General features: G+C 53.1%; 1 protein-coding gene across 6 annotated transcripts in view; it reads right to left on the bottom strand.

Annotated features, from left to right (window-relative positions):
* The window catches only part of AFAP1L2 (actin filament associated protein 1 like 2), a 113,295-nt gene extending 108,859 nt beyond the window's left edge, over positions 1-4,436 (bottom strand). Inside the window, exon 1 of one of the 6 annotated variants that reach the window (XM_070057183.2) lies at positions 4,255-4,436. In XM_070057183.2, coding sequence (XP_069913284.1) covers positions 4,255-4,270 — 16 coding nt within the window. In that variant the 5' untranslated portion in view covers positions 4,271-4,436. Of the gene's footprint in view, positions 1-3,830; positions 3,852-4,159 lie in introns of those variants that run through there. The other 5 variants (XM_051823656.3, XM_008270545.5, XM_070057181.2 and 2 more) reach the window with 5 other exon arrangements.
* Between the last annotated feature and the right edge of the window lie 21,846 nt (positions 4,437-26,282).

Raw genomic sequence — 26,282 nt, 5'->3', positions numbered from 1 at the left:
AAAAATGCGTTGTCCGAGCTGCACCCGCAACAACCAATCGGAACATCCTGACTGGGGCCTTTCCGTCTGTAGTTGTTAAAGCTCGCTAGGCGCTCCCACGTGCACCTATGGTTAAGCTCCACCGTCTCAGGCAGAGCTTGCCCAGAGCAAAAAGCTGAGCTCCTAGACATGGGAAGACAGCGGGTGCAGCTGGAGCCTGATCCCAATCTGCTTGTCTCTTCCCGTTTGTTCTTCGTTTTTGGACCTTCCCTGATCACAGATCTCGGGATTCCCAGGCAAACTGGCAAAGCTTTGACCGGCTTGGCATTTCGCACCTCGCCTCCATCTCCTGAGGGGTGGAATCAGGTGGTCAGAACAAGAAGACATAGAAGAAGGAGTCTACTCGCAACTAATGCCTGGACCCAAAGCCAAGTCTCTGTAACTCAACCAGGCCTGCCTGGAACCAAGCGTGACGCAACTTCAGGAAGCTCTGGCATGGGTGTTCCAAGTGTGATCCACAGAGAGTAGGTCAGTCACATCTGGCCCTGGACCCACTTAACAGCTGGGAGAGCAGCAGCAGAAACCAGGATTCTTAACCCCATGGGGAGAGTTCAGCCAATGGGCACAGACACAGTGAACCAAGGGTGCTCTCAGAAGAGTCAGAAACATGTAAACACCCAAGGATGGGAATCTTTGAAAGGCTCTCTGGAGGACTTGGCACCACATCCGGGACATTCAGAAGGGTCTTACTGCTTACAGAACACAGATAGGCACACACAACACACAGCAACTTCCCCTGTTTTCTACTTTCACAAACGCTCCTTTGCTCTGGGAAGGAGGGCCGCATTCTCCCACACCCCTTGCTTTGACTTGGGAAAGCCATGGCTACCTAGAGAGTGGCTGGAAGGGACTGGGAGGGAGGTCTGGACGTTTGTCTGCATTAGACAGAGTACTAATCTATCACCCTTTAGCTCCATAACTCCCTTTACTACAAGGCAGAGAAGGGGCCAGCACTATGGCATAGCAGGTTAAGCAGCCACCTGCAGTGCCAGCATCCCATATGGGCCCTGGTTTGAGACCTGGCTGCTCTACTTCTGATCCAGCTCCTTTTTAATGTACCTGGGAAAGCAGAGGAGGATGGCCCAAGTGCTTGGGCCTCTGCAGCCACATGGGAGATCCAGAGGAAGCTCCTTGCTCCTGGCTTCAGCCTGACCCAGCCCTGGTTGTTGGGGCCACTTGGGGAGTGAACTGGCAGATGGAAGATATCTGTCTCTTTAACTCTGCCTTTCAAATAAATAAATAAATATTTTAAAAATAAATAAATTTTAAATAAATTTTTATTTATGTGATATTTATTTATTTGAAAGGTAGAGTTACAGACAGGCAGAGACAGAGGGAGAGAGAGGTCTTCCATATTCTGGTTCACTCTCCAATGGCTGCAATGGCCAGAGCTGGGCCGATCTGAAGCCAGGAGCCAGGAGCTTCTTTCAGGTCTCCCATGACTTGGGCCATCCTCTACTGCTTTCCCAGGCCATAGCAGAGAGCTGGATTGGAAGTGGAGCAGCCGGGACTCGAACCGGCATGCGTACGGGATGTCGGCATTGCAGGCGGCAGCTTTGCTCACTATGCCACAGCGCCAGCCCCCAATAAAGCTTTAAAAAAAAAAAAAAAAAGACAAAGGAAAACCGGCCCAGAGCATAAAGCTGATGCTGTTTGGAGGATGTACAGTAAGCAACAAGCAGGCTGGGGAATGGGAATGGAGGAACAATTTCTCCTACATCAAGTGCCTTCTACAATTTATAAACTGGAGAAAACACCCCGAGATCTGGTTCACTGTGCATGTGCCCAGCGATGAGGTACATACCTGTCTGGGGGAGGGACCACTCGAAATTGGAAATTTAGAAACACAGAATGGGGAATTTATTGTCCGAACATTAAGAGTAACACACATGTAAGAACTTTTCCTTACCATCTCCCTCTGTTCCGAGAGCTCAGGCAAACCTCGCTTTTCCATTCACCTCTGTTTCAACCACTGGACTTAGTCATTCTATAACTTCCATCAAAAAGAAAAAAACACAAAAACAACCCCCATTCTCTGACAAGCGAGCAGAGACCACCGATACTGGCCCGGCTGCGCCGGTTCGGGAAGGAGAGGTCCCTGCTCCCAGTCAAGCCGCCTGAGTAATCAGAGATTAGGCCCGGCAAGCTCCATCTTGCACAGATCAACTTTTCCATTCAATGGGTGATCAAAGCACAACTCATCTCACTGGCTTCTCAAGAGAAAGGAGAATTCTCCACCCCTTACAGGGGAAAATCCCTGCATGCCTTAGTGAAAGGCGCAATAAAAAATATTACTTGCGAGACGGCAGTGAGACTGGAAATAAAGACTTTCTGCCTCAAACACTCGAAGAGGCGCTGGGGTAGCTTCTGCAAAGCAGGCGGCTCTCAGGTTTATCCACTGATCACTCCCCGGGTCGGAATTACTGCAAAATGACCGGGCAGATCCCTGCACTACCAAAAACACACACCTGGAACTGGCCACCAAATCTCCCTCAGCTGCAAAAAGCCCCTGACCAATGTTCAACTCCCAGGGTGGGAGGATTTTAAGCTCCCCAAAAGAGTTAGATAAACTAGGAAGATTTTATCAGGTCAAGGCCAGTCACAGAAACCACAGCAACTGGGCACTGCAAAAGACCCCAAACGTTACCGCGCGCGCTAATGCAAAAAGACCAACGGGCTGGTCCGAGAAAGTCGCAGCTTCGCGAACCAGGGAGCTCACCGGCGCCCTTAGGGGCCAATACTTCCAGCCGGGCGGCAACCCGAGGCCTGCACTGCCCCCCAGGGACCCTCCCTAAGGACGAGTCCCGGGTGGAGGGGGGAGCCACGTCGCGCTGCCGCTGGGCAAGGACAGGGTGTGGCCTCCTCCAGTGTTGGAGGCTGCGTTGGGGCGAATCCGGCCACTGAGGCACAGAAGTCACACGACCCCCGCAGAATCTGAGACCAAAGCCGAAAACCTACCCTGTTAGAAACGCGAGAGGCTCGAGGAGGGTGCCCACCACGCGACCCCCAGCTGCCGTGCCCTGCGCAAAAGCCCCTCCTGGGGATGGGCGGCGCGGGGTGGGATTTAGGTCCTTCGCCCTCGCCGGGACCCGCTAACCCAGATGAGAAAAAGCAATGGCACAGTCCGAAGACACGACCGCTACCGGGAGCTAAGGCCGCTCCCCTAAGGCCCCTCTCTGTCGGTTTCAGAAATAAACTATCAGGAGTGAGATTCCCTGGGAATCGGAGCCGGCTCCCTGATTACTCCCTCCCCAGGGAAAACAAATATAGAAGCAGCGTTTCCTCTCGCAGGTTTGGCGAGACCCGCCCAGCACCAGAGAGCGCAGGAGGCTTCTCCAAAAGGAACGAGGGGCGGGGGGCGCCCGCCGCGTCCCGCCCGAGGGGCTGCTCCCCCCGGGCGCCTCGTTCAACAGAACTGCAGCCCAAGCCCTCCAAGCTCCGGCCGCGGGCTCCGAGCACGGGCGCTATAGCTGCGCACCAGGGCCGGCCCGCCCACCTTCCCCGGGCCAAACCCAAAGCTCGCCCAGCTGCGCACTGGGCTAAGCCCCGGGGCCCGGCCGCCTCCGGGCGCTCCACCTGCCGGACGCCCCGTCCGGCCGTCAGTCCCCCCAACCCACTGTGCGAGCGGGTCGGGGAGCAGAGACCGGCTCGGAGAGAAGTGGCTACCCGACCTGCAGGATCCAGGCGGGGGAGGCCGATCTGATTGGGAGCGGGGCTGCGCGCTCACCCCGCTGCCCCGGCGCTTCGCCCCGAACCGGCTCTTTCATGGGGTCTGCAGGTAGGGCCCCTACCTCGACGGACGCGTGGGCTAAAGCCCCCAACAGCTCGCTCCTTCTGCCCCCGGCGCCGTGGCGTGGTTCCAATCTTTACTTGGGGGCCTTTTCGGGGCGCCGGGACTGCGGGACACCGGGGTGAGAGGCGCGCGCACCCTTCTCTCCTCCTACAGGTGAGACGCACCGCCGCGCCCCTTTCTGAGACCCCCGCCCTCTAAACCCAGGAAGACCACAGGGCTGGAGCTGCGGGCGCCCCTAGCCAGGGCCCACCCGCCCAGCCCGCGGCGCCGCCGCTGCCGCCCCCTCTTCGGCCCAGGTTCCGAGCGGGGGAAGCCGGCTCTGCTCACCTGACTCCCCGCGGGACCAGCCCCAGCCCTCCTTCCCCGCGCAGCGCTGAACGGGAGGGGAGTGGGTGCGCGCCTCGGGAACCCCGCGCCCTCACCTTTGTACCGCTCCATGGGGGCCACGGGTGCGCTCTCGCGGCTCGGCTCCGGCGCTGCGCTCTCAGCACTCGGCTCCCCGCCCGGCCGCCGCGCTGGCCCCTCCCCGTGAGGTCACGCTCACGGCCGGACCTCCTGGAGCGGCCGTCGCGCCCCGGGCCTTTGGCCGGGCCCTGGCCAGCGCGCGCGCGCCGCCCCCGCTCCCGCCCGCGCCGGGGAACTCCGCAGCCGGCGGGGGCGGACCGTGGGCGCTCGCATCCGTCAGCCCCCGGGGCCTGGCTCCCCGCCCCGCGGCTGCCCGCACTTCCTTCAAGTCCGGGCTTCGGGGGCGGCGGGAGAGAACGAGACCGGGACCTCCCCAACCCCGCGGGAGGCTCCGGAAGGAGCGAGCTCTGGTCGGCATCCGAGATCTGTTGTGCGGACTGCAGGAGTTGCAAACCCATTGCCCGGAGGAGGAGACTGAGCTGTGGGCTGGGAGATGGGGACAGGCAGGCTTAGAGCGCCTCCTGCTTGAGCCAGGGCGGGCGCATTTGCCTTTGGCCTTCGTCAGCGGCTCCAGGAGGGGAGAGGTGGGAGCAACCGGACCTCACTCACCCTGCGGCCATTTGGGTTCTGGATCACTCCTGCAGCTTCGCACACACATTCGGGTGCGTGAGAACATCTGCTTGCTGCCTTCAGCCTCTCCAGGGTTCCTCGGGGTGGGGGGTGGGGGGCTCCAGGCTCTGGCTGAGCAGGACTGGACCACCTCCACAAGGACAGAGCACGGGCTCCCAGCACCTGGCCACCTGTGAGCCGCGGCAGCTGTGGGCAAGCGGAGCCTGCCTCAGGCTCTTGAGTCCACTGTGCACATCCGCTTCCCCCTTCACCTTTAGCCAGGGCCCCTCCAGTCTCCTAATCCTCCCAAGTCCTCCCCCGTGTCACCTCTAAAGAAATCCCTTTGGTTGTCCTTAGAACATTTTGTGATTGTCATTTTAAAATCTCACTCCTGGTTTGTGCTGCACAAATTTTCCAGCTCCCTTGAAGGGACGCTTAGGAAAGATTTGTTGTTGTTTTCTAGAAGGTTGATTCTTCCTAGGAACACTGCACTGGGCTCTGAGGCTTGGAGACCTTGCACCCCAGCGATGGACAGGAATCTTTTTCTGTTATATTAACAGCGAACATGCAGGCAGCCCTGCCCACAAGCCAGGCACACCGATGAAGGCTGCACGTGCTGTGTCTGTTAGCTTTCCCAGGAACCCTGTGATGGGGGTGTTATGATCTCTATCATAGCCTTAAAGAAACTGAGGCTTAAAGAGGTTACACAGCTTGCCCATGGCATGTAGTTAGAAAAGAGCCGCGTGGGCATCGTACCAGGGGCTGGCTCCTTCCAAATGTTTATCCCCAACTTTCTCGGCGCCCACTGCAGGGCCAGGCTGCCTGTTGCCCTCCCAGGCAGCACACAGACAAGTGGACAGTGATGACACAACCAGGTAGGTGATCCGAGAAGACAGGGCAGCAGGGACGCGGGAAACCCAGAGGGGCACAGGACGCGCCTGGAGAGGAAGCCTGGTAAAGTTCAGGAGAGGGCAATGACCGAGCTGGGAGTTAGCGAGGACCCCGCAGAGGTGAGGTGAGTGCAGCCTTCCGGGCAGAAATCAGGGAGGGAGGTGAGCCATTTCAAGGTCACACAGTTCTGTTGCTGAAGCCAGAAGGGAGAAGGAGGGGGGTGCAGTCGGTGAGGCTGCAGAGGTGGGCACAGAACCACCTGCTATGGCTCCAGATGCTAAACTGAGAACCCGCCCAACAGGGCAGCACCTGGAGTGTGGGTGTCTCGGGGACCCCTCTGAGGCTGCGTGGAGAGTGTCCTTGGGTGAGAGAAATGGCAGCAGGTCTGGGTGCTGCAGGGAGAAGGCCCAGGGCCCTGGAACCCCGTCGGGACAGAGGGGCCTCAAGCCCCGCCATGGTCTCTTTCTCTCCCTCTTCCTCCGCTTTCCTTGCAAATTGCCCATCATGGATGGCGCCGCCTGCCCTCCCTTCTGCGATCTTTGCAGTGGGCTCCAGGCTGCTTGCAGATTCCCAGGGAGAATCAGAAAGTGCAGCTCATCATTTTGAAACAAGCCTTCAGTGTCCAGGCCCAGATTCCAGCTCTGGCACTCAGCAGAGGTCACAGGTCCAGTCCATCTTTGGCAGGGGCCCTGTGGGAGCTGACAATCCCAGAAGGGAGTGAGAGCGGTGCCTGTCTGGGGTCTGCACAGAGGAGAGGTCTCTCCATTCTACCAGGGAGGAAAGAGCAGTTGGGGTATTGCTGAGAGCCTCAAAGCTAAATCATGTCTCTTTCAGAACTAGGGCTCAACAACCAGGTTCGCTGACCCCAAATCCTCTGTTTTATCACACCCTCCCGCGGCTCTCACTGGTTGGGGCTTCCGGCATCTGCAGGCTCTCCCTGCAGACTCTGGACAGCCTTGCCTGCTCCCTCTCCCCTGCCCCCCACTGGCTGCAGCCTCAATAATAACCTCTTCCCCAAATCCTCTCTGGACAAGCAAAATCAATCAGAAATGGATGCAGAGTGAATTTGAAATGGAAACTCACCACCCTTCCTAAGAACAAAAGCGAAATAACACGACTGGAAATCATCTATAGGAATCTCAGGCCTCTGGGAGCTCAGCACTGCCTCCCTCCTCTCCAAAACTGGAGGATTTTAAACTCCGCCACCGCCACCAGCACCCCAACCCCAGCTTTAGTGGCTTTGCAATGTCCACAAAGGGCCTACTCACATTCAAATTCAAATTCACTGAGTTTCTGGCCTCCACGGGGATCTCAGGACCTACTTTACAGCTCTGCTCAATCCTCTGGTGCTACCACTGACCCCACCCCAGGCCCCCACCATCAGAAAGCGGCTTTCTGGTGCAGGAAAGTCCTGCAACCAAGTTAAGTGACCACACTCTGGAGTCTAGGTATGGAACACTTGCACCCAGCACAGCTGGAGCTAGGCGTGCTTCAGGAGAAGTGAACATCACAAGACCTACTCTGGTGCGGGAGAACTTCCTTATCCACAGGGGTACAAGACCCCCCAGAGGATGAAACCACAGATAGTACCAAACCCTGTATCCGGGCACTGCAATGCAAACCAGCTACTAAGGGACTAACGGGCGGGTAGCGTATACAGGGCAGGATGGAGCCGGGCAGCACACGATTTCACCACACAACTCAGAGGGGTGTGCAGTTATGAACTTACGAATTGCCTATTTCTGGAAACTCCCATTTAATTTTTCATACCATGGTGAACCACGGGTAACAAACAGTAGGGGCAGGGGCTCCTGTAGTTCCTAAACTAGCTCTCAGCACCAAAGAAGCTGATTCAGACATGCGGTGACTTCCGCAGCTCAGGCCGTGAGAAGGGGAGCCCGGGAGAAGGCAGTGGCTTTACCAGCTTCATTCTGGTTCACTCTCACCACAATGCAGGCAACAGGCCTGATTTCGCATCTCTTCACAGGTGAAGACATTTATTTATTTATTTATTTATTTATTTATTTATTTATTTATTTTTAAGATTTATTTATTTGAAAGACAGAGTCACAGAGAGAGGTAGAGACAGAGAGAGAGGTCTTCCATCCACTGGTTCACTCCCCAGATGGCCGCAATAGCCGGAGCTGCGCCAATCCGAAGCCAGGAGCCAGGAGCTTCCTCCAGGTCTCCCACATGGGTGCAGGGGCTCAAGGACTTGGGCCATCTTCTACTACTTTCTCAGGCCATAGCAGAGAGCTGAATCAGAAAAGGAGCAGCCAGGACTAGAACCGGCACCCATATGGGATGCCGGCGCTTCAGGCCAGGGCTTTAATCCACTGTGCCACAGTGCCAGCGCTGTGAAGACCTTTATTAACTTGCTTACATCACAGTGGGCACATCTGCCAATGGACACTTGGGCTGTTTCTACCTTTTTGCTGTGATAAATAATGCTATGAACACTGGTGTACAAGTATCTGTTTGAGTCTGCTTTGGGGTACATACCTAGGAGTAGAATTGCTGAGTCACGGGTACTTCTCTGTTTAAGTCTCTGAGGAACCACCAGAGTGTTCTACACAGCGATGTACGAGTGATGTAGGAGCACTGTGTTTGTTCCACATTCTTGCCAGCTCTTGCCATTTTCCATTTTTAAGATTCCAGCCTAGTGGGTTTCATTCCTTTCTCAAAACTCTGAAGGTAACATTTCTTCAATCTGAGTGGTTGATACACGAGGGTTTTTGATGTCGCACAGTGAGGACCACTAGCTGGGGTCCAGTCCTTTCATGGTTTCACATTTGGGGAAGCAGAGGCCTGAGACCTCAGAGTTGGAAGGAACCACTAAACAGCCAGGTGGCTGAGCCTCTCCAGCAGGAGTTTTTTTTTTTTACAGGCAGAGTGGACAGAGAGACAGAGAGAGAGAAAGGTCTTCCTTTGCCCTTGGTTCACCCTCCAATGGCCGCCACGGCCAGCGTGCTGCGGCCAGTGCACCGCACTGATCCAATGGCAGGAGCCAGGTGCTACTCCTGGTCTCCCATGGGGTGCAGGGCCCAAGCACTTGGGCCATCCTCCACTGCACTCCCTAGCCACAGCAGAGAGCTGGCCTGGAAGAGGGGCAACCGGGACAGAATCCAGCACCCCGACCGGGACTAGAACCCAGTGTGCCGGCACCGCAAGGCGGAGGATTAACCTAGTGAGCCGCGGCGCCGGCCTCCAGCAGGATTTTTAAAACAACGAATACGTGGACCGAAGCAAAAGTCAGCAAGCAGAGGCTGCGGGGAGAGGGGCAGGCGGCGGGGAGAAGGGAAGCTGCGGGAGTGTGTGCCCAGCTGCCCATGAGCAGGGTGACCGTGGGAAAATGAAAGTCATGTTAGCACCCTCCCCAAGACCTCCCGCTGGCTTCGCCTCTGGTCTTCCTGGCCATCATGGACACGAGGTGGAGGCAGGGGTCACAGGCCTGCAACCTGGGGTGAGTAGGGTCACTTTGCCTGCACTGCTAGTAAATTTCCAGAAAAATGCTGCTCGTCTCTTCTGGCCAGTTTTCCATAAGGATGTAGTTCACGTTGATGGGCTCCCTATTTTTTATAAATTCCCCTATAATATTCCTACAAAGCAGAGAAAGGTGACTCTCTAGAAAGCTATACCACTGAAGATTAAAGAAGGGCAGTTTGGGAGAGAGCAGACATAGGGCATTTCTCCGTCAATTATGCCCACGCCGTATTTCCTGCAGAAGTCAATGATTCTGTGAATGGGTATGACCAGGTCCGGGTGTGTGCACTCTGGTGTGGCCCTACTGCCCTGGGCCCCGTTGGTCCCTGGGAGGAAGTGCAAATCTCTGCTTGTGCCAGCTGGGCCCGCCCTTTGCTCGCCCACCCTGGAAGGCACCTCATAAAGTACTCCCAGCCCTGTGGCTTCTCCCCAGCCTCCAGAAGGGAGGAGGACTGACCTTCTCTCCCCTCCTTTCTCCCTTTCCTCCTGAAATCACACACCCAGCCTTGGCTACCCCCGACCAGTTAGCAGGAGGGGTCTCAGGCTCCAGTAACAGCCTACGCAGGTGGAAGGTTAGGGACCTGGTGAGTGGGCTTGTTCTGTCTCTCACTCCCTGTTTCCCTCTGTCTTTGCCTGACACTCACCCCTGCCCACCCCTGGGCCCTTTGCCTCCTCCCAGCCCCTGCTGTGATTACCCTCTCTCCCACCCCCGTGGGGCTAGATCATCCCAGACCTGTTTGGAAACTTGGAATCAGTGGTGAATTCAACCTTGCAGCCTGACATTAAGGATGCAGGGACCCAGGGAAGCCAGCAGCCGCCCAGGTGTTCCAGCAGCTGGTGGGTGGCAGCGCCACACCCAGAGCCCAGCCCAGGCTCGGTATCTAGGAGGGCTCGCCTTCCACCCTCTCCTCGGCAGGCCTCAGGTGCCCTTTCTCCCTGTGGAGTCATCCTGAGTAAGCCACGCAGCCCCGCTGAGATGTGCCCGCGTTCCACTTCCTGGGCACTTGCCAGGGTCTTGATCTGGGATTCACTTCCTTGATCCCTCCCTCCCCCCAACTTCCTGTGATTTCTAAGCTCATCACTGCTCAGAGGCAGCTCTGGCAGAAATGCAGCCAGACTGGAACTGGCAGCTCCACAGGTTCCTTGGAATGCCCGCCCGGACCTGGAAGCATTCCTTCATGCCTGGAGCAGGGCACTTCCTGCCCAGAAGGGCTGTGTCCTCCCCTGCTGGGGTGCCCTTCCCCAGCCTGCAGAGGGTCCTGGGGTCCTTCCAGACCCAGTCCAGAGACCCTCATCCATTAACACATCCCAGAATTAGTTTTTTCTTCCTTTCTCCTCTTTCATCCGTTCATTCTTTCTTCTTTTAGTTTCTCTCTCTCCTCCCTTCCCCCTCCCTTCCTTCCTCTCTTTCCTGTTTATTTGAAAGGCTGGTTCACTCCCCAGATGCCTCCAGTAGCCAGGGCTGGGCCAGATAAAAGTTGAGAGCCAGGTCTCTCCCATGTGGCTGGCAGGGACCCAAGCACTTGAGCCATCACCTGCTGCCTCCCAGGGTGCACATTAGCTGGAAGCTGGACTAGAGGCAGAGCTAGCACTCAAACCCAGGCACTGCCACACGGCCTGTGGTTGACCCAAGTGGTGAAGTGCCAGCTCAGCCACGGTGCTGGACGCCTGCCCCCAGAATTTCTTAGAAGGATTGAAAGGGGCTGGTGCCGCGGCTCACTAGGCTAATCCTCTGCCTTGCGGCGCCGGCACACCAGGTTCTAGTCCCGGTCGGGGTGCCGGATTCTGTCCCGGTTGCCCCTCTTCCAGGCCAGCTCTCTGCTGTGGCTAGGGAGTGCAGTGGAGGATGGCCCAAGTGCTTGGGCCCTGCACCCCATGGGAGACCAGGAGAAGTACCTGGCTCCTGCCATCGGATCAGTGCAGTGCACCGGCCGCGGCGGCCATTGGAGGGTGAACCAATGGCAAAGGAAGACCTTTCTCTCTCTCTCTCTCTCTCTCTCTCTCTCACTGTCCACTCTGCCTGTCAAAAAAAATAAAAAAGTGAAAAAGAAGGATTGAAAGGATTTTTGAAATCCTTTAATACTTTAAACTTCTCATACCTTATTCAATAACAGATTATAAAGACCATCATTTTGGCTTCATCTCCCTGGAGATACTATAAGATCATGAGTGCAGAACTCAACATGCGCCTTTTGGTAGCCAGTGGGGTTGGCAAACCTCTGTGGCTGGGCTAATCAGTTTGTTGCTGGCCCACAGGCCACCACAGCCCACACAAGGAATCACTCACTTGTTTGTAGCAGGGGTTTCTCCAGTGCTGGGCCTGGCTCTCCAAGGCTTCTCAGGGCCACTGGGGGCCAGGCCAGGCCAGCCCAGCCTCTTGGTCCTCCTTAACCCAGCACCATGGAGCTTCTTGCTGTTCCTGCTGTGCAGAGTTTCAGAACCCCACTCTCTCAGTGCAGAGTTCTGCTTCCTGCTTCTTCCAGCTCTTGGATGGATTCTCTGGAGAAGGCTGGATGAGGTGGAATTTAAGTCACCTCCTCCCTAAAATCATAGATTGGTCAGAGGTAGAAATGAGAGAAGACACTATTTCACAACTGGGCCAATTTTGCAGAATCAAGATTTTATTCGATCCCACGAAAAAGAGGGCAGAGCATGTGGGGGCTCTGCTAGGTGGCCCTGTGTCTGCAGGCAGTGGACCAGGGGCTGCCTAGAAGGCCTGGGGCAGGCATCTTGTAACTGTGCCCCAAGATGCAGCGGGCTCTGTGCTGTTCAGCTCACAGCAGGGTGTGTTGGTGTCTACAAAGTGCTTCTTTAGTTCCCACCCCTTGTTTTCCAGGTTCAGAACAGGTGTCGAGGCCGGCACCGTGGCTTACTAGGCTAATCCTCCGCCTTGCGGCGCCGGCACACCGGGTTCTAGTCCCAGTCGGGGCGCCGGATTCTGTCCCGGTTGCTCCTCTTCCAGGCCAGCTCTCTGCTGTGGCCAGGGAGTGCAGTGAGGATGCCCCAAGTGCTTGGGCCCTGCACCCCATGGGAGACCAGGAGAAGCACGTGACTCCTGCCATTGGATCAGCGCGGTGCGCCGGCTGCATTGCACCGGCCGCGGCAGCCATTGGAGGGTGAACCAACGGCTAAGGAAGACCTCTCTCTCTGTCTCTCTCTCTCACTTCACTGTCCACTCGACCTGTCAAAACAAACAAACAAACAACAACAACAACAAAAAAAACCAGGTGTCGGGAGATGGACCGACTCGCCAGAGTCACCTGAGCAGGGCACAGCGGAGCCGGAGCTGGACTGCAGGTCCCTCGGTTCCCCAGCTCTGTGCTCAGGGCAAACCCAGAATCCTAACTGTTTTCTCCATGGCAGGAAATGTTGCGAAGGCCTCTGGCTCCCTTCCTCTGCTCAGAGATGGCTCTCCTAGAACCTCCAGCCCCAGACCACTCATGATGCGCACAGCCCGCCCGGTGCAGGGGAGATGCCCGGCACTCACGCACAGAATGAGCGAACGAGTGACCAAATCACTCTCGAGTGAGGAAGCTGCCAGCGGGACAAAAACTGGATCTTGAAGCAGGGTGAAAAAGTGTCTTCCACAGACTGTGTGTGCTTATAGACACAAACATACACAGAGTGTAGGATATGAACAGATCCACTGTGTAACTGTCGCATTGCAATTCCACGAGCGAACAACTAGGACAACCTGTCTAAAAAGACTCCTCACAATAGGCTCAAAAGGTCCAGAAACACTGGAATCCGGGCTGTAGGGTTCATCTCAGAATCTCCCTCTCCCTGTCTCTAGCTGGGTGACCTTGGACCGCTCCCCTGACCTGTGTGTTCCTCAGCTTTCCACTTAGTCATCCGAGGAGACTCACCACGTAGGATGGTGTGAGGGTGACACAGGATAATGCAGGTAAAGAACTCAGCTCAGGGTCTGCGACAAAAGCTCACAATAGATGATAGGCATGGCAACTGTCGTGACTGTTGGAAGAGAGGGGTCCTGCCGCTGATGGGATGACATGGTGACACTCACTGGGGCACCCAGAGCAGAGCTAACACCAAGGTACGTGTTGTTTCAGTAGCAGTCCCCCTAGGGCAGAAGAGTTCTTCTTGGCGCTAGTATTGGAGTTGGTGCTAGGATTTCAGTCACTCAGCCAGTGTCCCTCCCAGCCATCCTCGGGTATCTACCTTCCACCGCCCTAAGCATAGTGCCAGGTGCTTAGTTGGATAATTGCCCGAAGCTCTAACAGGATTTACAGCTTTGCAGGAGAAACAGGAAACCAGAGGGCTTCCCTACAGAGCCAGCACTTCCCAGATGCTAGACTGCGTAGGAATCACCTGGAGTCACTGATGCGCAGATTCGCGGTCGGGAGGTCTGTGGCTGGCCCAGAGATGTGCATTTCCAACCAGCTCCCAAGGACGTCGATGCCACCGGTGCAGAGCCACGAATTCAGGAGAGGATTCCAGAAGCTGCCCCTCCCCAGAGCCGGCCAGACTAAGGAGATGGTGTTTTCCTCTCTCTGCTGATGGCTGCACGTTATTACTCTGACATCTTCTGGGGCCTGCAATGAAGAGTCTAGAAACTCCCACACTGGCAAATTCTGGAGCAAAATCTTCAAGGAGAGTTTGTCCTGCAGCCTGGGGTCACAGCGACTCTCTGAGTATTTTGAGCGCTGTGTTATCCGGAGCTCGCCCCAGCTGTCTTTCCGGCTGGATCACACGGTGACATTTGTTTTTCTTTCATGATCAAAATACTTAGAGGGAAGGAAGAGGAAAGAGAAGGAGAGAAAAGAGGGAGAGGAGACAGTGGGGAATCATCGTAGTGCAACTTCCTGACTTTCCTATCGAAAGCAGCCCCAGGTAGCCGCCTGTTCTGGCCTGGGTCCTTCCCAAGGAAGTCCCAGCCGGCCACATAGCTGTACCGTGTCTGAGCATCCCATTCTGTCACTCCGTTAGAATTTTTAGTAGAATTCAAGTAGTGGTTGTGGAGGTTACAACAGCCAGCTCTTGGCTAGGCCAAAATCAGGAGCCAGGAACTCCTTCTGGGTCTCCCACATGGGTGGCAGGGGCCCAAGTACGTGCACCGTCTTCTGCTGCTTTCTCAGGCACATCAGTAGGAAACTGATATGGGACGCTGGAGTCATCCTTAACCTGCTGTACCACAATGCTGGCCCCAGAAACAACATGTTTTTAGTAATGCATTTGAGGAACAGTTATCGCAACCAACAGGGGGGTGTTCATCCGGTACACTTTTAGGAAGCAGTGAGAAAGGTGTTCCTAAGTGGGAATCATGGCTGGACTGGATGTGTCCTTTAGGCTGTAGAGGCAGATTATAGTCCCAGCTCTATCGTTTATGACCTGCGTGACACTGGGCACACATTTCTTCATCAAATAAAACAAATGGGAATTCTACTGTATTACGGTGCCTGCTTCACAAACATGTCATAAGAACTCCCTAAGATAAAGCACAAGAAGACCTGGTGTAGTATCTGGCAGGCACTGTGGGCGCACCAAGTGGTCTGAATGCGTTTGGGAAATGTTCAAGTGGCAGGTTTGGGGGGAAGGGACAAGCTAGAGAAAAGACTGAGGACTTGGCTGTGTTCCCACAGGTGCCGTTCTTCATGTGCACAGAACCAAGTTCACCTTTGACCATGACCCCACCTGCCCAGGAAAGAGGCCAGTCGGGCCACTTCTGAGCCTGTCCTGTTGGAGCTCTGGACACACATAGCTCATGGCCCAAGACCTTGGCTCTTGATCTTCCCATTTGCCAACCTCTGCGGGTCCTGCTTTTCTCAAAACAATTTCGTCTTCGGCCACTATATGATGTTTCACAATAAAAACAACTTCACATCTTTCCAAGTTAATTGCTCTTCCTTGTCACTGTGTGTTCTTTTACTTGTTGTGTTAAACTCCATTTTATTGAGAGTTCATACTTTTTTATAACCATTCTCTCACTGAGGGGCACTGGGTTCATCAAGTATATCTTTCATTATTCTAAATAGGACATCTAACAACTTCTCTATATAAATTTTCTACTTTTTTAAAGCCAGTTTTATTGAGCTTAATTGAAATACCACACAATTCTTCCACTTAAAATATGCAATTTAATGATTTTTAATGTAACAGTTTTACAACCATCACCACAACTAATTTTAGTACATCACTCAAAAAAGAAACCTCAGACCCATTAATAGTTACTCACTCTCCCCATCTTTCACCCACACAGCCATAGGCAACCAATAATTTCTTTTCTTTCTCTTTTTAAAAATTTATTTGAAAGGCAGAGAGAGAGAGAGAGAGAGAAACAGAGGCAGAGAGACAAGAGAAACAGACAGAGAAAGAGAGACCTCTCCTTCACTGTTTTACTCCCCCAATTCCCACAGCAGCCAAGGCTGGGCCAGGCTGAAGCTAGAATCCAGGAGCTCAATGTGGGTCTCCCACATAGGTGGCAGGGATTCAAGCACTTCAGCCACGATCTGCTGCCTCCCAGGGCGTTCATTAGCAGGCCGTTGGATTGGAAGCAGAGCCAGAATTAGAACCCAGGCATCTAGCGTGGGATGCTGTGCCAAATGCACCCCCCACCCCAGTTTATTTTCTGACCCTGTAGGTCTCCATAGTTTGGAAATGTCATGTAAGCAAATCCATACCGAATTTCCCTAAAATGTTCCATTCCACAGTCTTATGTGACTGGCTCCTTTCACTTGGTGTACGTTTGGAGGTTCATCGTGGCGTGCCACGTTTCAGTGTTTCATATTCTATATTGTCAATAATATCCCCTTGCATGGGTAGGGCACATTTCACTCACCCATTCATTCGCTGATGGACATCTGGGTCGTCTCCACCTGTGTTGTGAATGATGCTGCTGAGGGCGTCCACGTTCAAGGTTTCGTGTGGATGCACGTTTTCACTCCTCTGGGTCTGCTGCATAGCTCTGCCCTTCATCAAATGCCGCTCTCTCTGTGGCTTAACTCTGGTCCCTGTTATGCTGAACTCACAACCTCCCCTTCCACCCCGGAGCTGCTCCTCCTCCAGTTTACACCACAGGCTCTGCCACCTCGCCTGCTGCATGAACCAGAAACTTGGAGTCCTCCTGGGCACTTCCGTCAGCTCTTCAGCCCCCTGCCCTACCGCAGCCCAGGTCCAGTCCTACTGCAACCCAAACAGAAGTGTTCCCCAGGGAAGCCTTTGGGGACATTCTAGACCCAATCAGGCCGTCAGTCCTTTACAGGCTGGGACACCCCTCTTCATATTTGTAGGATTATTTGATTAACATCTGCTTGCTCAGTATTTTATCTCAAGCGCTCAGCGTGGTGTCTAGTTTACAGGCAGGCTTGTGAGGCCCTCAGGATGGATATAATCACACGTCCTTCTTAATGACTGCACAGAGCACTACTCTGGTACTGGCAATAGAAGTGCGTTGGCCTCATCTGATGTTCTTTTTCTCACAATTTGTTTTATTATGGAATAATTAACCTAGGGTAAAATTCACCCTTTTTAGTGTACAGTTCTGTGACAAATATATACAGTCATGTGTACAGTTCTGACAGATGTATACTGTCATATAATCACCAGCACAATTAAGATGTGAAAGTGTTCATCACCCCCAAAGTTTACCTGTGACCCTCTGGGGTCAACCTCTCTCCTTGGTCCTGTTTGTGGATTTGCTGTCCCTGTAGTAGTCTTGCCTTTTCCAGAATGTCACAAAAGTATAACCACAGAGTACAGAGCTTTGGATTCTGACTTTTCTCTCACTTAGACTTACCCATGTTACTGCGATAATGCATTCCTTTTTATTGCTGAGTCATATTCCATTGAATGGATGAACTATATCCATTTCCCAGTGGAAGAACATTGGGTGTTTCCAGTTTTGGGTGATGAGTAGAGTCAGTATAAACATTCCTACAGGTTTCTGTGTTTTGGTTATACCTGCAAGAATAGCAGAGTGGGATTGCTGGGTCACAGGATAAGCGTCTTCTAAGGTGGTTGCATCCCTTGGCATCCCGAAGCAACGAGTGAGTTCCAGTTGCTCTGATCCTCACTGCTCTGGGTTTTGTGAATTTTTCAGAAACTCTTGATCCAAGTTCCTGATCATACATCTTATTTCCAAATTTTTTTTTCCAATCGAGTCTTGTGTTATTCTCTTTATAATGCTCTTCTTCAAAGAGCAAAAGTTCTTGCTTTTGGTGAAGAGCACTTGCCCTTTATTCTTTCATGGCTCATGCTTTTGGTATCATTTCCAAGAACTCTTTGCCCACCCGTAATCATGAAAAATTTCTTGTGTATTTTCTGCTAGGAATTTTACAAGGTTAGGTTCTATGTCTAGGGCATCTGTCCATTACTATTTCTTTTTTAATTTGTCCACAGTTTCACCTGCTTTAAGTCTCCAAGCTGCTCTACTCTTTACTTGTCTGTTACCTCCGGACTTGACACTCTTTGGGAGCGAGGATGGTGTGTTATCACAATTTACCAAACGCTCAGAATCAGCATCACATGACCCTAAAGAGTGAGCGGCTACTTACACTGCTCCCGGCTATATTTCCCACAACGTCAAAGCATCACGTTTCTTTAACTCCCGAATGCTGGAGAGTTGGTGCTGAAATTAAAATAAGATCTTAGAATGGCTTTCGGGCTGCTCTGTGCACTGAGAATTCAGGAAAACCAGCACAACTAGGAAAAATCACCTACTTCAAGGTCGAAGGTTCAAGGTTTCAAGGGAAACTGACTCCATCTGGAGGCTGACCTCCTGACCTTCTCAAAAGTGCCCTACAGGAGGTGCTGCTGTGCCCACAGCAGAGAATGAGGCACCCTGGGTCGACCAACAGCTGACCCAGAAGCTTCTGTCCCTGTTTAGAGAAGGGAGCAGGGTGTGCTGGGCGTACGCCGGTGAACGCTTCCTCAAGCCCTTGCCGATGTGTTTGGGCAAAGGAGAAACAAACTCATTTCCTACCTCTGGAGAAGTCTCAGGAACAACAGAGCTTTACCAGAACGCTTTGTCCCAGAATGGAAAGAATCCATTCAAATACTGTGTGGGTTTTTTTTTTAATGATTAAGCTTGAGAAATAGTGAGCATAAAGGTTAGATTTAAACTCAGGCATCTTCAGGGAGCAGGAAAAGACTCGCTAGGATAAACTTTATGATCTTGGCCTTTTGTATTGTTTAAAAACAACCAATTACAGAAAATGAAAATAAGATGTCAGAATTGCAATTTTAAAGCAAACATAGTACCTTTCCAGTGATTAATTATTAAAATACGCTTACTTCATCATTCTAAAAAACAGCCAGCTTGGGGCAGTTTTTAATTAGTGTTTTACGTCGACAACACAACTTAATGAGTACCACATGATGTTGTGAATATGTATACATTGTGGAATGGCTAAATAGACATACTTTTTTAAAAATTTATTTATTTATTTGCAAAGCAGAGTTACAGAGAGAGATAGAGGGTGAGATCTTACGTCTGCTTGTTCTCTCCTCACATGGCTGCAACAGCTGGAGCTGAGCCAGGCTGAACACAAGACCCAGGAATCCCATCCGAGTCTCTCACGTGTGTGGCAGGGACCCAAGCACTTGGGCCACCTTCCAGCGCTTTCCCAGGCACATTAGCAGGAAGCTGGATTGGAAGTGGAGCGACCGGGTCTGGAACCGGTGCTCATGTGGGATGCCAGCGCTGCAGGCAGATTAAACTACTGCACCACAGAGTCAGCCCTAAGCAGAGATAATTAGCATATGTATTATCTCACATGCTCATCATTTTTTGTGGTGAAAACACTTCAAATCTAGCCTGTTAGGCATTTTCTTGTATACAATACTTTGTTATTAAGTATAGTAACCGCTGTAAACAGATATCTAGAATGTCTTCCTCCTAATGGGATTGTGAATCTTTTCACTAATAAGCCCCTAACCTCTTCCTCCTCCCTACAGCCCCTGATAACTGCCACTCTACTCTGTTCTATAACATGTTTCAACTTTTTAATTTGTACAGTACCAGAGGGGTCTGTTAAAACCCCCTATCTCCGTCTCTCTCTCTATCTCTCTCTCTCTCTCTCACACACACACACACACACACGCACACACACACACACACACTTTCAGAAATTACTGGAGGGCTGGCACTGTGGTGTAGCAGTTTAAGCCGCTGCCTGCAGTGCCAGCATCCCATATGGGCGCCGGTTCAAGTCCTGGCTGCTCCACTTCCAATCCAGCTCTCTGCTATGGCCTGGGAAAGCAGTAGAAGATGGCCCAAGTCCTTGGGCCCCTGCACCCGCCTGGGTGACCTGGAAGAAGCTCCTGGCTCCTGGCTTCGGATCAGCACAGCTCTGTTAGTTGCAGCCATGTGAGGAGTGAACCAGCGGATGGAAGATCTCTCTCTCTCTCTCTCTCTCTCTGCCTCTGCTTTTCCCTCTCTGTAACTCTGCCTTTCAAGTAAAATAGATAAATCTTTAAAAAAGAGAAATTATTGGGTCCCCATCAGACCTACTGAGTCAAACTCTGATGGAGCCTGGGAGTCTGCATTTTTACCAAACGACCTGGACGTGGATGTGTCCGTCCCAGTTTGAGTCACACATGTCCAGGCTCTTTTCCCCTCAGGGTGCTAAGAATCCAAAGCAGAGACTCCAACAGTCGTCATGACAACATTTAGCTGCCTTCACCGAGTGTTCCTACGCATCCAGCGTTGTCAACACGGCACGGGCCTGAAGTCATGGAATCTTCCAGATCAAGTTTCTGGGATAAGCTTCGTGGCCCTCATGCCGTGGAGACGAGGAAGCTGAGACACAAGTCCCTCTGCAGGGCGTGCTTAGTGGCTCCATTCTGAAAGGAGCCAGCACACAGGGCTTCGGGAGCTTCAGGAAGCAGCAGAAACAGTGGGTGTTACATGACACGGGGCCTAGGGCCAGGCTCCACCCCCAAAACCTGAGGGTGCCGTGATGATGGCTATCTGCCACCCACCGGCTGGCCACCAGCTTCTGTCCATAGGGGCTCCGCTCCCACGCCGGGCTGCTCCTGCCTCAGGCCTCACCAGCTAAAAAGGCACAAGCAGTGGGCACCTGAAGGCCTGCGAGGCACGCCCATCGGCAACGGCCAGTGTGGGTCTTTTCTAGGAAGGAAGGAACCGATGCTGGCCTGCCGCGCTCACGGTGGAGAAGTCAGACTTGCTCCTCCAAACCTGGGCGGCAACGCCCACGAGACGGCTCCATCCGGCTCCCTCCTGCTCCACTTCGTGGATGAGTTAGGAATCATTTCTCGTGGTAAGGACGCAGTCACAGTGTTCTAGGGTTATAGTAACAAACTGCCCCCAAACTGGACGGCTTTGAAAAACAGGAATTTAAGGACCTCACTGTGGGATATAGGGCCCACCAGAATGCAAGATGACCTTCTCTCCATCTTTACCCTAACCACACCTGCAAAGACCTGATTCCAAATCAGGTCACGTTCTGAGGTTCCAGATAGCGGTAGCTTGGGTATCTCTGGGGAGTCATCATTGCAACCCCATTGCAAATGCTTTGGTGGGTGCAAGCAAAAATAAAAATAATGCTTTTATGTAGAAGAAGAGGTCATGACCACAGCTCTTGGGGGGTGATTTGTTCTCATTCTCTCTCCAGCCAGGACCTGAGGACAGATGCTTTGCTTCCCTGTAATGATTGTGTCCAGAGAAAACAGAAGTCTGGGCTTTCTATGCCCACTCTCTTGGCAAACAGCAGAATGAAGAGAAAGGGAGCACACTGCAAAAGAATTAGCTTGGGACAATCACAGAATTTCAAGGCCTTTATTTCACCATTCAGAAGTTTCTCAAGGGAAAATAGATACTATTGTGTTGTTCCTGTAAGCCGCTGTGGGCCTAACCTGGTCGCTCAGATCATCCTTGCATGTTTTGAGAGGAGACCATCTCCTTGCAAATGAAGTGACATCGGAGCCAGTTCCCAAGGACTCCGCCTGTGTTCAGTGTTGGGGGTGCTGGAGCCTGGCTGTGCTGAAGGAAGATGTGGGCGATTTCTTACAGGGGCCTCTGGAGCTGTGGCCCTCAGCCAGGGCAGACTCCCTGGGCCTTGTCTGAACTTCTGGTCCCATGAATTAGGGCGACAGTGAGTGACTAAACTTGGCAATGGGTCCTGGGTTAGTCACAGACCAGCTCCACTCCTGCCTTGGGACCAAGTGGTGTGGCTGGCCATCAGAATCATCTGGAAGCTTCTCAGTGGTGTAAGACACAGCTTCTCAGCTCCTCCGCCCCCCCCCGTTCCCCAGACCCACAAACCAAACCTCTTGGCAGACTGTCTCCTGAGCTTGGTGGTGAAACCTGGAACCGCGTCTCAGCTCTTTCCCCAGCTCTGCAAATGGGCTTCCACCAGCCAGGCAGCCTCTCATCCGGGTGAGAGCAACAACATGCTGCAAGTGGGGATCACAGGTCACGTGTGTGCAAGCGGGCCATCCAGTGGAAGCCATTTGACCGAAACGATCATTAAAGAATTCTAGCGGGCCGGCGCCGCGGCTCACTAGGCTAATCCTCCGCCTTGCGGTGCTGGCACACCAGGTTCTAGTCCCGGTCGGGGCACCAGATTCTGTCCTGGTTGCCCCTCTTCCAGGCCAGCTCTCTGCTGTGGCCCGGGAAGGCAGTGGAGGATGGCCCAAGTGCTTGGGCCCTGCACCCCATGGGAGACCAGGATAAGCACCTGGCTCCTGCCTTCGGATCAGTGCGGTGCGCTGGTCGCGGCGGCCATTGGAGGGTGAACCAACGGCAAAGGAAGACCTTTCTCTCTGCCTCTCTCTCTCTCACTGTCCACTCTGCCTGTCAAAAAAAAAAAAAAAAAAAAAAGAATCCTAGCAACGGTTTCTCAGTAGCGTGCAGCACCTTTTGGGGGTGAGGGGCAGTAATGATTGTTTTTGTGTGCTTAAACCGGAGAGCCAGCTGACTCTTGCTCCTATCTGATGGGAATGGAACTGCCGTCGACATGTTCGGCCTTTTCATTAAGAAGCGCATGCTTGCGGACAATAGCAGGAACGAGAGAACCTATTCTTTCTGTGCCAACATCCGTCCAGTTTAGAACAAAATGTTGTTATTCATGGCCAGGCTCCACCTTGCTGGGAAAGGCTGGCATTTGTCTCTGCAGACACACATTTGTCTCAACAAGTGCTTACAAAACTACCCGCGAACACATGAAGCCCCCACGTGGCTGGGACCCCCTTTGGAGGCACGTGCCATCTGGACCTGACGGGAGGGAGCTAGAATGCCAAGGACTCCGCAGTCCTGGGTTTGCCATCTCAGATGAACTGAAGTAACCTACGCTGAGGACTTAGCCCAGCACCAGCACTCTGGAAGCCCTCAAAAGGATGCTAGCTGCTATCGCCATCTCATTCTGTTGTCTGGACTCCATTCCCTGAGCCTGGATCCCAAAGCTGTTGCAGGCCCTGCCCTGTCTGTAGCTCCCTGGGGGTGCTCCAGGAGGGCCCCCTGCTAAGCCATGCCAGGCACACAGCAGAAACAGGCTCTGTTCTGGGGGGAGGCTTTCCCAAGCCAACTGTTCTTTGTATTTGATGGGAAGGGCTGAGTTAAGAGGGAGCAGCAGGGGGACAGCACAAACAAACACAGAAAAGCCTCTCCAGGGGCTGCCATTGTGCTTAGGACAATGGCAGGCCCTGCAGAGCATTTGTGTCCAGTGGATATTGGGAAGTAAAATAAATACAGTCATGTTGCCCCCTCCTCCCTGACCCTGGCTGGCTACCCTGGGGCTCAGTCGCAGTAGAGGGACCTCTGGTGTTGTGCAGGGGAGAAGGGAATTTAGAGAAGCAGTCTTCAGGATTGGGGTCAGGATTCCCTGAAGTTTTAGGCTTTTTCAGAAACTGCCAGCCCAGAATCTTACCCTGCCTGGTGCCTCCAGGCCCACAATGGCCACACCCTGTGAGGCTGTTGTGCCACCTTTCAGTGACAGGCAGGAGGAGCTGTGCAGGACTGGTGGCTCCCTCAAGCCACGCAAGTGTCTCCAGACACTCAGGACCACCGGCACGGTCGCTGTAGCCTTTGGTGGCTTTGAAGTGAGTTGCACATCTGCAAAGACTTTTCTGGAACCATCGGCCTTGTTCATGGGAATGAGTCTCAGCTCTTCTGCAGGGGTGGCTCTGGGCATCCCTTGGGAGGGTAGGGAAGGCTTCCTCACCCAGGAACTGGCCCCTGTGGAGCCTTGCTGTGTGTGCAGTCTGCCCCCCTGGCTGGCCACAGGGCTGCAGGGCATCTGTGCCCTTCTCTCATGACACTCGCCCAGGGGTGGAGTCTGGGACGGTAGAGAGCAGGGGTTGTATCCCGGATCCTCCACCTGGAGGCAGATCTTATAAAAGAAACTCAGTCTTTCTGGGTCTGTTGCCTTAACTCAGTTAAAACAGAAGTGACAGAAGAACCCAGAGGGAGAAGCCAAGGTAATAACACTTAGCTCAGGGCTGGGGAAAACAGTGAGCCCGTCTCACATGGCAGCAACTCTATTAATAAAAGCTAACATTCGAGCGCTCACATTGTGCCCTGCTGGGTCTTGTTCTCCAGGGATTCTCATAATCGTCCTGTGAGGCAGGTATCATTATTAGTCCTCTTTTATAGAAGTGGAAATTGAAGCTCAGAGTGGGCAAGCAAATCATTCATTCTACAGGTGGTTGTTGGTAGAGCTGGTACCCCGCCCAGGCAGTGGATGGCGTGCTCTGTGATCCACTCTAGGCTATTATTACGGTTAACTGGCACATCTTCTGGGGACCACATTCTTAAGACAATTACCGCACGAAGAGAGTGCTGTTATGGAAGTATATATGAGATTGTGGGCTTGTTTTAACGCTAGAGTAATTCCCATAAAGACTGGAGGAAGGGAAACCCAGACCAAAAACTGAAATCCTCAGATGATTCTACAAAATAGCTCTAGATTTCATTCAAGCTCCAGGAATCCTCATTAGTCAGCCATCTGCTTATGTAACGCCTTCCTGGGTCTGAGAACACCAGCCTCCTAAGACAGACAGAGCAGGTAGTAAATAGGGGGTTCCTCAGTTCTAAGTGATTGAAAAACTTATTTATTTGGAAAGTGGAACAACAGAGAGAGAGACAGACAGACAGATCTTCCACCCACTGGTTCACTCCCCAAATGGCCACAACAGCTAGATCTGGGCCAGGGTGTAGCCAGGAGCCAGGAGCTGCATCCTGGTTTCCCCCAGGGGTGGCTGGGGTCCATGTACTTGGGTCATCTGCTGCTGCTTCTCAAGCACATTGGTTAGAAGCTGGATTGGGAATAATCAGCAACGCCTGTATGGGATGCCAACATTGCAAGAAGTGGCTTCACCTGCTGTGCCACAAAGTCAGGCCCCACAGTGACTCTGTCATTTGAGTTGTCACGACAGATATGGTTAATACAAAGAGATCTCACTGCAGTTCATCCGAACAGTACACACTCAGAGCTAACAGTGTTAGGCCACACTTGCAAAATACTGAACACAAGGTTCAACCCTAAGCATGCGAAGAATTTCTTGGGGCAGGTTGGGCTAGGCCCATCAAGACAGTTTCACAGAAAGGGTGTGAACTTGGGCTGGTCTTTCGTTTAAGGCAAATGGAGCCCGTGGGAAATTCACATGGGTAACTCCAAAGAGCTGATGGGAACTGGTTTTAAAGACAGTTAACATTGCCCATGACCTCCTCTCCCTGGGGCCACATCGTTACGGCTGGCCACCTCCTCAAAGAGTTGGGCATGGTACAGAAGAAATGTCATTGGTGGAGTTGCACCCACAGGAGAGGGCCCGGCATGTTTGGGGAATTGGCAGAGGTTTGTAGAGGCGGGGCTGAGGCTGGAAGGCTGGACACAGCAGTAGCACAAACCAAGCAGTGGGCGAGGCGGGTGGCCATGAAGCTCCTTGGAGGGCAGCAGAGGTGAGGCGCAGTCTTAGGGAGGGAGTGTGAGTAGCACTGAAATGAGGGAGGAGTTACCGCTAATAAAAAGGAGGCCACGTGTTATAGTGTAGCAGGTTAAGCTGCTGCCTGCAATGCCGGCATCCTCTATTGGAGTGCTGGTGTGTTGGCTGTTCTGCTTCCAGGCCAGATTCCTGCCAATGCACCCGGGAAAACAGCGGAAGACGGCCCAGATACTTGGGCCCCATGTGGGAGACCCAGATGCAGTTCTGGACTCCCGGCGTTGGCCTGACCCAGCCCTAGCTGTTGCAGCCATGTGGGGAGTGAACCAGCAGATGAAAGGTCCCTGTCTCTCCCTCTCTTTGTCTCTTTGCCTTCCAGATAAATAAAGAAATCTTAACAAAAGAGGAGTCCACCAGAGCCAAACACCACAGGGCTCTTAGGACAAGAACTGCAGGTGACGCCTGGCCTGGGAAATCATGGACTGAACCAGGGATGCAGGTGCAGGTGGCTACAGAAGGGAGTGGAGCACAGACACTGACCTTTGTCTACACTCGCGACCAAGGCATGCCCACTGCCTGCAGAACAACCTGGTAATTAATGCCAGCACTGGCAGACCCCTGGACAGGTTCGAGGTACACACTAGAGTGAAGGCCACTGTCAGGGCAGGCCGACTTGGGTATCGAGCCTTCTATTTTCTGGCAAGCCTAAAAGACGACACGCAAATTGCAATCTGGATTTTCTTCCCAGAGATTTCAGTTACGCAGGGGAGGTCAAAGATGTGAATGAGGATTTTTTTCCTGTTATAACCAAGCTTCTTGCGGAAGCGGCCCACACTCACGGTGATCAGAGCGCTTGTCCGCACACCTCCTCACACCCCAGCTTTGTCTCCAAGGGGAGGCCATTTCTGTTGTGTCACAAGCAAAGCCCAACAGCGGCCAGGCTGGTGCAGGGTAACTCTCTGTTGGAAACCTTTCTCTGTTTAGCTGGCCCAACACGGTTTGGACCACCAGGGCCAACTCTCCTGCAATAGCCAACCATTTGTCGCATTTCCCACTTCAACCTCCAAGATGCAAATGCCCTCGGGAGGCTTTGGTTTCATGGTGACTTGGCTGTGAGCACTGGAAATGGGGCTGGTTCTTCTTAAAATTGGGACAGAGCTTCATGAGAAGCGCTGGCTTAAGAAATGAGCCACACGTGGGAGGCACA

This window comes from Oryctolagus cuniculus, chromosome 15 (assembly GCF_051225735.1).
Source record: "Oryctolagus cuniculus isolate XC-2025 breed Fujian yellow rabbit chromosome 15, ASM5122573v1, whole genome shotgun sequence".
NCBI lineage: Eukaryota > Metazoa > Chordata > Mammalia > Lagomorpha > Leporidae > Oryctolagus > Oryctolagus cuniculus.
This window is presented reverse-complemented; position numbering and strand designations above follow the sequence as displayed.